General features: G+C 38.3%; 1 protein-coding gene across 1 annotated transcript; it reads right to left on the reverse strand.

Moving 5' to 3' along the window:
• Positions 1-7,400: 7,400 nt before the first annotated feature.
• On the reverse strand, positions 7,401-8,348 carry LOC124088374 (mas-related G-protein coupled receptor member X2-like). The gene has a single exon (XM_046437930.1). The coding sequence runs from the start codon at positions 8,346-8,348 to the stop codon at positions 7,401-7,403; it is 948 nt and encodes a 315-aa protein (XP_046293886.1).
• Positions 8,349-13,560: the final 5,212 nt, after the last annotated feature.

The raw sequence follows: 13,560 nt of genomic DNA on the forward strand, positions 1-13,560 counted from the left end.
GCATGTCTTTGGGCTTGCGATGGAAGCTGAACTTCGGTCTCTTAGTCCCTCAGCAGAAAGGACAGCTCCCTCATGCTCAAGGTCATTGTCCTTGCCTGCTTTCATAGGGTGATGCTGGTGGGTGAGGTTTCTGGACCCCGTCCTCTCAGTGTGCCCTCAGCCTGTCTTGGAAAGCTGCTTTGTTGTGGATGTCTGATGTACTGAGAGGAGCTGTGCTGGGGCTGCATGTTGACAGGGCCACAGGTGGCTGGCGAGGACAAGGTCCTGTGTCTTGGTCTTGGTTTGCTAATTTGGCCAGATACTTATTATGATTCTTTGCATGAACATTTTCTATGATGTGACTCCCCACTGTTCTATAAGTTCTCTGTGGGGTGGAGAATCCCAAATGGTGGATAATCTTCAGGCTGTTTGTGTTTTTTTTTTTTTTTTATTATTAGTTGTTCTTATTCAAGGATTTTTGTGGACATATGATCTCATTTTCTTGGATTAAAAAACATAGGGCAAAATTGCTGGATCATAAAATAAGTCTAAATAAGAAACTGTTCAACTGCTTTTCAAGTCACTCTACTATTTCACATTCTCATCAGCAGAGTATGGGAATCCACTTGCTGCACATGCACCTGATGAACATGGTATTGTCATGTCAGTCCTTTGAATTCTGGTCATTATAGTGAGTTTAAAGTAGCATTTTATTGTTTTAATTTGCATTTCCCTAATAATTTATGAAATTGAACATCATTTTATTCACTCAGTGGCTACTCATAATTGTTTTAAGTTTACATTTTTTATTATTTCCACTTTTCCCTGTTAATTTTTAGGGATTTATACCAGATGCTGAATATAAGTCCTTTGGAAGTTGTGTATTACAAATATGTATCCATTTGATAGTTTACTAATTTTTTATGATTTTGAGAGCACTTTTTAGGTTTACAGAATGATAGCACAGAAAGTATGGAGGGTTTCCATATATCAGCTCTTCTCAGCTTTACCCCTATACAGTTTTTATTGCTATTGATTTTTTTCATGGTGTGGTGTACTTATTAAAATTGATAAACCTATCTGATACTTTATTATAAACTGAAGGCCACAGTTACCACTAGGGTTCATTCCTTGCATTATACTGTTCAATGCACTTAGATAAAAGCAGAATTATATATATTTACTATTTAAGTGCCATATGGAGTATTTTAATGCCCTAAAAATGTCTTGTGCTTCACCAACTTCCCTCTCTTTCCCCAGATCCTCAGGATATCACTGAGCTTTTTATTACATAGTTTTACCATCCTTAGAATTCTACTTAGTTGTAATCACAGAGTGTGTGGCTCTTTTCAGACTAACTTCTTACACTTAGCAATATACATTTAAGGTTCTTTCATGTTTTTTATAGACTGATAGCTCATTTTTTTTAATTGATGAAAAAGACTTTATTTTTTGGGAGGTTCACATTTTGATAATCAGAATATCTTGGTTGCTTCCAAGTTTTTAAAATGATGATGAAAGATGGTATAAATATATGTGCAGACTTTTGTGTGAACCTAAGTTTGCCACTCACTTGTGTAAATAACTAGAAACATGACTTCTGGGTCTTAGGATAAGTCAATATTTGGTAGTTTTAGAAACTTGAAGACTGTCTTCTAAAATATTGTGCCATTTTGTATTCCCATCAATACAAAATGGCACAATATTGTTGCTCCACATTCTCTTCAGAACTTAATGTTGCCTGTGATTAGATTTTAGTCATTCTAAAACATATGTAGTAGGATATAATTTTTTAATACGTAATTCTCAAACACATATTATAGTACATATCATATTTTTCTTATGCAGATTTTCCATCTATATATCTTCTTTGGCAAGAATTAAGAATTTCCCTTATTTTGTAATTTTGCTGGTTATTTTCTTGTTGAGTTTACAGGGTCATTTTTCAATTTAGATATTCATCCCTTTCAGAAATGTTTCACAAACATCATAAAATGTAAGAAGGAAAATATGACCAATAAGATAGCTAATATCATCCTTAATGTGAGGAACTATATGATCTTCCTACTAAAGTTCTTGTCTAGTTCTGATATTAGGGTAATTTTGGCCTCATAGAATGAGATGAAAAATGTTCCCCCTGATTCTATTTTTCTGGAAGACACTGTATTGTGTCTTTTCTTCTTTCCATCTTTTCTATAATTCATCAGTAAAACCATCTGACACTAAACCTTTTTTGCTTAGGGTGGTTCATAATTGTTGGGTCAATTTCTTCAATAGATACAGATGTATTCAGTTATATCTTACTATGTGAGTTTTGGTAGATGTATTATTAAAAACTCAGTACATATCATCCACATTATTAACATTGGGGGCATAGAATTGTTCCTAATATTAGCTTACAAGCCTTTCAATGACAGCGTGATCTGTAGTGATATCAATTTTCTTTTTTTTCTTTGGGGGGTGCTAATGGTGATTAAACTCAGGGGCATTTGACCCCTGAGCCACATTCCCAGCCCTATTCTGTATTTTATTTAGAGACAGGGTTTCCCTGAGTTTCTTTGCACCTCAGTTTTTCTGAGGCTGGCTCTGAACTCGTGATCATTTCTGTTATTAGTAATTTGCATCATATCTTTTATTCCCTAGCCTTACTAGAGGTGTATTTATTTTGTTGTTCTCTTCAAAGAACTTAAGTTTTGTTTATATATATATATATATATATCAGTAAAATATACACATATTTATATTTTACTGATTTGTTGTATTTAATAGAACTTCTGAATGGACATGTTGTAGAATCATATTGGTCATGAGGTCACATATATACCTAATGTAATAATGTCTGTTTCATTCTACTATCTTTTCTATCCTCACATCCCCTCCTCTTCCCTCCCATCACTTCCCTCTATCTAATCTAAGGTAATGCTATTCTTCTCTAGTCCCCCACCTCCCCATCACCTTATTGTGAATTAGCATCTGAATATTAGAGAAATCATTTGGCCTTTGGTTTTTGGGATTGGCTTATTTCACTTAGCATGATATTCTCCTACTCCATTCATTTACTGGGAAATGCCATAATTTTACTCTTCTTTAAAGCTGAGTAATATTCCATTGAGCATATATACCACATTATCTTTATCCACTCATCTATTAAAGAACACCTAGGTTTGTTCTATAGTTTAGGTATTGTGAATTGAGCTGCACTGATGTGGCTGCATTACTGTCGTATGCTAATTTTAAGTCCTTGGGTATAATTCAAGTAGTAGGATAGCTGGGACAATTGGTGGTTCCATTCCAAGTTTTATGAGGAATCTTTATAGTAATTTCCATAGTGGTTGTACCAATTTCCAGTCCCATCAGCAATGTGATAATCAGAATATCTTGAGTGTACCTTTTTCCTCACATCCTTGCCAACATTTATTCTTGTCTGTATTCTTGATGATTGCTATTCTAATAGGAGTAAGATGAAATCTTGGAGTAGTTTTGATTAGCATTTCTTTAATTGCTAGAGATGTTGAACACTTTTTCATATATTTGTTGATTGATTGTATTTCTTCTTCTATGAAGTGTCTGTTCACTTCCTTAGCCCATTAATTGATTGGTTATTTGCTTGTGTGTGTGTGTGTGTGTGTGTGTGTGTATGTGTTTGAGTTCTTTATTTTTCCTAGAGATTAATGCTTTATCAGAGGTGCATGTGGTAAAGATTTTCTCCCAATCTGTAGGCTCTCTGCTCACATTATTGATTGTTTCCTTTGCTGAGAAGAAGCTTTTTAATTTGAATTAATCCCATTTATTGATTCTTGATTTTACTTCTTGCACTGTAGGAGTCTTGTTAAGGAAGTCAGTTTCCAGACTGATGTAGTGAAGAATTGGGCCTAATTTTTTTTCTATTAGGCACAGGGCTTCTGTTCTAGTTTTTAAATCTTTGATACACTTTGAGTTGTGCAGGGTGAGAGTTCAAGGTTTAATTTCATTTTGCAACATATGGATTTCCAGTTTTTCCAGCACCATTTGTTGAATAGGATATCTTTTTTTCCAGTGAATGTTTTTGGCACCTTGTCTAGTATGACATAACTATTGATGTGGGTTTGTTTCTGTGTCCTCTATTCTATACCATTGGTCTACAGGTCTATTTTGGTGCCAATATCATGCTGTTTTTATTACTATAGCTCTGTAATGTAGTTTAAGGTCTGGTATTGTGATGCCTCCTGCTTCACTTTTTTTGCTAAGGATTGTTTTAGGTTTTCTGGGTCTCTTATTTTTTCCAATAAATTTTATGATTGCTTTTTCTATTTATATGAAGAATGTCATTGGGATTTTAATAGGAATTGCACTAAATCTGTATAATACTTTTGGTAGTATGGCCATTTTTATAATATTAATTCTCTCTATCCAGGAGCTGAGAGATCTTTCCATCTTCTGGGGTTTTCTTCAATTTCTTTCTTTAATGTTCTTAGTTTTCATTGTAGAGGTCTTTTACCTCTTTTGTTAAATTGAGTTCCAGGTATTTTATTTTTTGAAGCTATTGTGAATGGGGTAGTTTTCCTAATTTCTCTGTCAGTGAATTCATCACTGATGTATAGGAATGTGCTTGATTTTTGGGTGTTGATTTTATATCCTGCTACTTTGCTGAATTTATTATTAGTTCCAGAAGTTTTCTTGTGAATTTGTTTTGGATTTTCTAGATTCAGAATCATGGCATCAGCAAATAATGAAACTTTAAGTTCTTCTTTATCTATTTGTATCCCTTTAATTTCTTTCTTTTCCCTAATTGATCTAGCTAGATTTTCAAGTATGATGTTGAATAGAAGTGGTGAAAGAGGGCATTATTGTTTTATTCCAGTTTTTAGAGAGAATGCTTTCAATTTTCTTTCATTTAGAATAATGCTGGCCTTGGGTTTAGCATATCTAGCTTTTAAGATGTTGAGTTATGTTCCTACTATCACTAATTTTTCTAGTGTTTTGAAATGAAGGTGTGTTGTATTTTGTCAAATGGTCTTTCTGCATCTATTGAGATGATCATATGATTCTTGTTTTTAACTCTCTTAATATGATAAATTATGTTTATTGTTCATCTCAGTAGATGCAAAAAAACCTTTTTTTTATGTCTGAACTGGTTTTTAATAAACCTAACAAATCGTATAGCACCTATACGATTTTAAATATAAGGCTAGGAAAATTAGAGATTCAGCAGAAGCTACAAATAAGTAAAACTGTTATAACCATTATCTTTTCTTTTATAAAATAATTTTCTTAAAGCATGGTGTTGCAGTTTACATTTTTTTGAGTTATTTTTTTCTTTTTGTTTTAATCTTACAAATCTTGTAATAGTTTCCACATATGGTTGAATATAAGTAATGATTTGTTGTGGATTGGAAAGGATAGCACATGATAGCCACAGGGAGCTTTTGGACACTTGATTATTTTTTTAAAATTTTTAAAATTTTTTTTGCCCCAGACCAGGGTGGCCTCTGAACGTCATACATAAAGCCATACCATAAAAGTATTTATTACTATGACATTAGTATTTGTGTCTGATAACTCTGTAAATGACTTTTCATTTAAACAAAGAGTTAGTTTAGGTTTACTTTTAGTAATTGATAAACATGTTTCAATAACAGTAGAGTTAAACTTTGTATTTTCCCTTTCATTTAAAGTTTGTTGAGCTGAAACATAGGGAATTACAATCAGTTGAACAATAGAGGATTTTTGGGTGGAGGTTGGAAAAATGGATTCCCCCTCCTTTTGCCCTGGGTTGGTAGGTTGTAATTTTTTACAATACAGCAAAAGGTAACTTTTCATATTTTGGTTGGTTAGTAGAATTTACAGCTAACATATGAGACTACCCTTCCTCAACAGTTTGTCCCAAACACTCAATTAAGTCGACTCTAGCTGGGGGCAGGGTGGTTGCCAATAGCCAGCCACAGTGGCACTGGCAGTGAATTAGTTAAAAGAGTGTACTGGAGAGGCTCCAGAAGAGCTAGGGACAGCATGTTGCTGTTGGAGCTGCACTGATTTAAAGAGGCCACATGTCCGGGCACAGAGGGAAAAGAGCAGGCAGGTTGAGAAACAGAAGTCTTATCCATAGTGTCATGACAAAGAAACCAGGCTTGAAGCACAGGAATAGAAGATTGTGGCTGCTCATGAAACATTTCACCTATCTTTTCCAAATCTTTTAAATTTGGTAATGCTCTTTTTGGATAAAAAAGACAGCAAGAGCTTATCTCTGTCAGCAAAGCAGCAAGATCAGCATTATTGCGGTATGTCTAGCCTTGCTAAGTAGGAGATAAAGCTTGGCTCAATGATGTCGTTGAGACATCAGAGAATTACCCGTAGCTGACTGATTAGGGATCTGTGCCAGCGGATGAAAGACATGCATGAAAAGCCTTTTTCAGGCATAAGTAATCTACTCTCTCGGTTACCTGTCAATATCCAGAAAGGTCTCTATTAGAGCCGATTTTGTTGTCTCAAACTCTCTGTGGACTGGGAGGCCGTTTGGGGAGAGAACTCTTCTCACGCCCCAGTGTTGGTCACCAGTTGTAAGGAATAATAATAAGGGGAGACTCAGAGACAAGGAGCAGAGGCAGGAAAGTGGCTGCTTGTCCAAGCAACCATGTTTATTTATACCAGTAGGTTACATTAGGTCATTTGTACCATAACTACATTATTGTTTAGAGTATTAGTAAGGTTACTTAGTCTGCAGTTTCACTTCAGTTTCAATACACAATGTCAGGAGCTTTGTGCTGCTCTTAAGAAAATCCATTGTCTAAAGTTACTGTTAAACAGGCAGATCCAGGAGCACCAAAGCTTGGTGAAGCTTTGTAGTTATCTAGCAAGCAAGTTCCTTTATTCCCAGGAGTTATGTGCTAAGATCAAAGTCAAAACTGATAAAAATCTCAACACAGAGCTTCCTCAAGAAAAACATTGCTAGAGTGGCCAGGCATCCCATGTCTTTTACACAGAAGTTTCCCACCAGCCAGGCATTCTGTACCTTTGCACAGACATTTCCTAGCACCCAGGCATTCTGTGCCTATGCACAGAAACTTCCTAGCCACCAAGCATGCCACAATCGTGCTTATGGCATGCTAATCAATTATTAGAGACCCCAATCCCAAACACAGAAGCCCTACACTAAATAGAACTTATGATTGTGATAATTTCATACACATACTAACAAGAATAAATTAATGAGCATTTTAGTTTTTGCAGCCACTTGATTTCTGTTGCAATGTATTTATCTCTGCTGTTGTCATGTGAAAGCAGCCACAGATAACACATCAATAAATGGCATCTCTATTTCTATATCTCTCTCTACATATATCTATATCAATGTAAAGTTTTCACCTAATACAATCATCTATTTATCTTCCAGAGTTAATACTTCTTTGAAACAGTACTTTACTTGAACTTGCAGAATCACTACATTAAGGGACAACTGGACTCTCTGTTGTTTCCTGAGGAAGGCTTCCTCCACTTTTCTTAACCTCAGGTGTGTCCTGGAAGGCCTTCCCCAGAACCAACTTGAGCGATGGTTGCTGCCGCCAAAGGTTTTGTCCCCGCCTACAGGAGCCAACAAATATGTAAATGATGGGTTTGGCACTGCTGTTAATACAGGACAGAAATAAAGCAGTCCCCTCAGAAAAATGCAGAATCACATCATTATTATGAATCCACAATGACAGAAACCTTAGGATGCCTATAGGCAGGCCACAAAAGAGGAAGACTAGAACTATGAGCCCAATAGTTACATACAGCCTGGTCAGTGGCACCCTCTGAGAGCCACAGAGGATTCTGACGAGCAGGGTGAGACTAGATATAGAGAGAACTATAAATAAAAAAATCAGCCACAAGGCTGTGATAAAATAAAATGTCTGACACCAATAGATTAAATCTGTAGATAGGAATTCACAGTGGATCTCCTTCAGGATGCTCAGCAGCAGGGACAGGGCCCAGAGTAGGGCACATATGACAGCTGAGGTGTGTCTCGGACGGTGGCAGCGGTACCAGATGGGACACAGGATGGACAGGCAGCGCTCAGCACTAATGGCGCTCAACACGCTCAGGCCTGTAAGGTAGGAACAGGTCATTACAATGGGTAAGTAGTTGAGGATGAAGGCGAGAAAGGAAAGGAAAGTGAGGTTGAGTTTGTTCAGAGAAACTATAACATGAAAACAGAGAAAAAGGAAGTCGGCTCCCGCCAGGTTGAGGATGTAGACTGACAGGGCGTTCCTGTGCATGCGGAAGCCCAGAAGCCAGAACACAACTGCATTTCCCACCAGCCCAATTTGGGCAATGATGAGGGTTGGCAAGCCCAGGATCGAGGTCCAAAAGTTGACAGGTTGAGGATTATTCCAGTTACTTCCGTTCACCATTGTGAATTCTGTCCCCTCGGCTGGGGTGGTTGGACTTATGCTCAGAACCCCTCCACTGGAGCTGCTAAGAACAAAAAGAAAGTCATGAGTTCCTGCTGCATAACCTCTGAGTCCCAGGACCACCCTGCTGTGTGGGAATTACTGTCCCTGTGTCACAGGGGAGGACACAGATGCTTGTAAAAATTATTTAAAAAAAGCCCAGGGGGTCTGGGGTCCTGGACTCAAACCCAGTTCATGTCGACTGTAAACGCTGTGCTGGCTGCTGCTGCACTGGTTCATCTACTGACAGGAATATTCTATGGTCCAATCATGCACATGGACGCCCTTCTGTTCCTGCCAGAGTTTATGCCATGTCTCCAGAATTTCTTGAGGAAGGAAAAGTCTGGGATAGGATCTGAGATACCAGGAAAGAACTGTGGACAAAGGCATTAGCCTGTCCTGGACCAGAATTTTTCTCTCAGGTTCAGAATTTTTAAGAGGCAAAGATGATTCCAGACCATACTCACAAGTAAAAATGCTGTATATAGGAGAACAAAGACTGCTTTGGGGATCTGATATGAATGAGACCTCTTGGTAGGGCAGGTATGAGGGTGATTGGGCCTGGTAGGCTAGTAATGGCTAAGTGTGTCATAGAAATGTCTCAGTGTGTCAGCCACAGAGGACAGCCACACTATGTTTATCCCTTTGTAGAGATTTGGTGCTACACACTGTATTCTCAGTAATTATTCAGTGAATGGATGCATGAATAAGGAGACTAATGGTAGCAGAAGACTTGGGTTAAACGGAAAAATAAAAATGAAATACAATTAAATGAATTAGAACATTCAGGTAAAATTAGGTGAAGAAAATTTCATTCATCATTATTCTTTTTGTGGACAACTGAGTGTGTTTAGAAGACTTACTTATGTCTATCCAAATAACTGCAATGGAAACTGATGGGCCACAAAAGCAAGTAACAAAAATGGCTTTGCTGGGTACTTTGTAACAATTTGGTGCAGAATATGGGGTTAGGATGTGAGTTTGAACTGAATTGCCCAGCAGTTTGTAGGGCAGAGAAATAAGAGATAAGTTCTGAGTGCTAACAAAAGGTTTTTGAAATATGAAAACATCTAAAGTAAAGCTATTAAGTGATGTGCTGTAAAGTGTATAATATAAATATTTTCCATTTTCTCTCCCAATAGAGTTTTCTTTGCAGGTAGAAGTTTGTGTGAGGGTAATCTATGAGGAGAAGTAAAAAATTAAGGGGTTGGAATGAAAAGAGATGCTTGCATATATTTTAACTAGGGAAAGTGAACTAGCTCACACCTGGGTGAATGATAATAGACAATGGAGAATTTATAAAGTATTCTCTCTTTGAATTCCTTTAGAGACCTCTGAGGAGAAAATTTGTATTATTTCTATTATACAGAGAATAAAATTAGATCACAGAAAAGATGAATGCGTTCTCCTGGTCTAACACTGTGGATGAACTCAGGAGTGCTGCCTCAGGGCCCACTCTTTGGCCCTACTGACCCAGCACCACAGAACTGGTGATTACATCTACACAGGTGTGGGGCAGCAGACGAATAATTCCCAAGTTAAATCCAAGTTGGTTGTCAAAATTGTGTATTTCAGAAAGTCTAGTATAAACAAACTTCAGAAATTAGAGGAAGGGAAACAAGCGAAATAGGGCAATAATGAGGTGCTTTGGAAGCCAGTCAGGAACAGATGAGAATATAGAAGCTCTCCCCTGTTTTCAAGGGAAGCCAGGTCTTGCAGGCCAGAGAACTCACATGGACCCTCAAGTGAAAAAAAGAACACATCCTTCTCTGGTGTGCAGTGAGGCATCAGAAGTGAATGCATCCAACATGAGGTCTTGTAGATATAAAATCTCCCACAACTTTGGTTGACCAGAAGGGGATATGGGAGGAAATCTACAACCTCTGTTATCCCCACTCTGGGAACCTCAGTTGGTACATGTGGGAGTTTCTTCCAGGAGACTAAAGGGCAAGAAGAGAGGGATTTGAATGTTTTAACTCCTGGCTCTCTGCCTGTGAGGTTGTGAGTTGCAATGACAGTGCTTTTCCTCCTACTTGGTTGTCCCCTGCTACTGCTACAACTAGTTGTTGTTCTTTTTCTCTCTCTCTTGTCTGTATAATGCTTTATTATTGCTTGCCTTAAGCTACTTTACCATATCATGTAAATTTTTCTTAACTCTACCTTTGTAAACAGTCAACTAAAGAAATACTCAATTACTTCATTTTGGGGTTGACTTTTTTCTTCTTAAATATGCAAAGAAGAACAATGTTTAAAAGCAAGTAACATAATGAAAACCTTGGAGCTGGGTGTCCTGGCACACGTCTACAATCCCAGTGGCTCAGGAGGCTGAGGTGGGAGGATTGCGAGTTCAAAGCCAGCCTCAGCAAAAGCAAGGAGCTAAGCAACTCAATGAGACCATCTCTAAATAAAATACAAAATAGGGCTGTTGATGCGGCTTAGTGGTCGAGTGCCCCTGAGTTCATTCCCCAGTATCCCTCACCCCCTAAAAAATAAACAAAATAAAATCTGGGTTTATGGCAGCTAAGCTCTGGGATGTAATTCCTGAATGTAACTGTGGTCCGCAAATGAATGTAAGTAGCAGTGTTCTCCCTATGATAATAGATTTGAATGTCCAGAATAAAGGGGAGAATATGGGGAGATGGATCATAAGGGAGAATGGTCTGAAGAAGCCCTCTGAGTACATTCACTGTCAAGGATGCCAGCACCTCGTGTTCACAAAGAGGCATCATCTCTTCAACCTTTCCCTGAAGGAAGCCCATGACCCCCTGCTTGTAGCATCACAAGGTAGAAACATAGAAATATGAACTCAGTACAAAATATTAGCAATCACTGGAAACAGGAAAGCATTTAGAATATACCCTTACCTTTCTTCCATTCTCTATCCACAGGAGGGGAGCTGATCTGTGCTGAAGTGGAGAGTTTTTCTCGGATTAAGGGGCACCAGAGAACCCTCTCTGTCTTCTAAATCAGGAGATGCACACAGGAGCTGGAGGAAAAAGCAGTGAATAAGAAAAGCTATCAAGATGCTAAACAGCCCTTCCTTTGATTTTCTGCAAAGGATTGTGGGCAAATGAGAAACCAGAGCAGTTTAAGATGTGACCCACAGAGAAATCTTTCTGGGCATCTTCCCAATTGCTACTCATGTTGAGCCTCTCCCATCCCACCTTCTCTTATTTACCTCTAAGTAACTGCTATTGTGGCCCTTTAATTTCCGACTGTGAAAAACAATTCAATGACAATTAGGTAGAGAAGACTCTAGGAAGTAGAGAAGGAGATTTGAGGGATAGTGTCATTTGCCAAAATAATTTTCCTTTCTTCCTTCTCTGTTTGATTTGGCATATCAAGAGGAAGGTGTCTGTGACACTTATGAGTCACTTATTTTCATCCAACTTTCTGGTTGAATAGAGTCACAAGAATACACCTCCCAGGAGAGCAGAGGACATGAGGAAAGGAACTTGGGTTTTACATCTCCTGGCTCTCTGTCTGTCTCTGTCTGTGTTGGCAGAGACAGTGCCTCTCCGTCTTTATGCTCATTCTCTCCCACCTCTGCAACTGCGCTGCCTCCTCAGTGTTCCTTCCCTTGTTCTTTCCCTGTTTCCCATGCACTTGTCACTTTTCCTTAACCTGCCCATCTTGGTAAATACTTCTATCATGAAGTGCTCTTCAAACATTCCAATATGTGTCAACAGTTTCTACTTGGGATAGTAAAAACAAATAACTTTATAAAGCAAATAAAACACCGAGACCTGGGTCTTCAGCAGTTCAGCTCTGGGATAAAATGCCTACATATCAATAAATGAACGCAAGAGGCAGAACTCTATCCATGACAGCAGAATTGAATGATTGGAATAAAGGACAGGATATGGGGAGATGGATCAGAAGGGAGAATGATCTGGTTGATCCCTTTGGTAACTCCCAGTTTTGAGGCTGCCAGCACCCAGTTTTCAGAGGGAGGCTTCTGTCTCTTGTATTTTCTTAAGGAATCAGCATGACTTCCTGCATGTAGCACCCCAAAGTAGAAACACAGGGATGCGAACAGAGACTGAAGACTGTAACTGGAAGTAAGAAAATTCTTGGAGTGTCTATCCACGCCTTCCCTCCACTCTTTTGTTTGGAGGTAAAGAATTTTTCAGTTTTGAGGGAGAAGAGCCTTTCTGACTTTGAGAAATGCCAGAGGACCCTTGCTTGTCCTCAATTTGTGAAATGTCTTCAGGGAAAATGGAGTGAAACCTGGTGGCCATGGGAACCTATCAAGTTACTGGACCACCCAGTGATTTCCTGTACAGGACTTCAAGAACCTCAGAGATCCAAGCTGTTGACACAATTCCACCCCGAGGTGTTTCTTGGCGTCTACCCCATTTTCACTCACAGTTCACCATCTCACAGTCCACCTCATACTCAGTACTTTTATTCTGGAGCCTTTATTTTCCATTTAGCATTGTTAGTAATTAGTATAAGTAATCCCTGCAAGTAGTGGTATTTTGGAGCCTAGATAGGAATATCAAGCAATGTAAGTTTTCATTATGGGGCTTTCTAACAAATAATAAAGTACAATATAAGGCCATTCAAGGATGGTTTTTCTTTTATTTCTTTCATGTTTTCTTGGCACAGCAGTAATGCATTCATATGCACACTTTCACTCCAGATGGCAGAGAAGGGACTACATGATCAATTTCTTCTGCCATTTCCATCTATCCTCATCCAGTTTTCCCCTTGACTCCTCAAAGAGATGATTGGACTGATAATAGGGTACTTGCATGGTAAGTTGGAGTCATCTGTTCAAATTCCAGTTATTTGAAGAAGCTTTATCTTCTCAGAGCTGCGTGTACACTCTGAGATCTCCCCCTTCTCTACTCCCTTTTCTGTGTTTGTCAATATTATCAATATGAAAGATATATGTAAGAGGATCTTTTCTTCCATACTCCACTGTAATCTCCTGGAGACCAGAAAGCAAATCTCATTAATAATAATAGCTAGCATTTATGTATTAAAGATACTGATGCACAATATATACCATGCCATCTTCCAGAAAGAGCATCACAGCCACCCCTGTCAGTTGCAGGTAGATGCTAATAGGCCATTAGAAAATTCAACATAATGTATTTTAATATTTCATCAGTTGGAAACTATTTGCTGAAGTTGTTTCCCATTATGAGGAATCACCTAGTGGACA

Source organism: Marmota monax, unplaced genomic scaffold (genome assembly GCF_021218885.2).
Source record: "Marmota monax isolate L192 unplaced genomic scaffold, Marmota_monax_Labrador192_F-V1.1 WCK01_AAM20220418_F8-fsc00061, whole genome shotgun sequence".
Lineage (NCBI taxonomy): Eukaryota > Metazoa > Chordata > Mammalia > Rodentia > Sciuridae > Marmota > Marmota monax.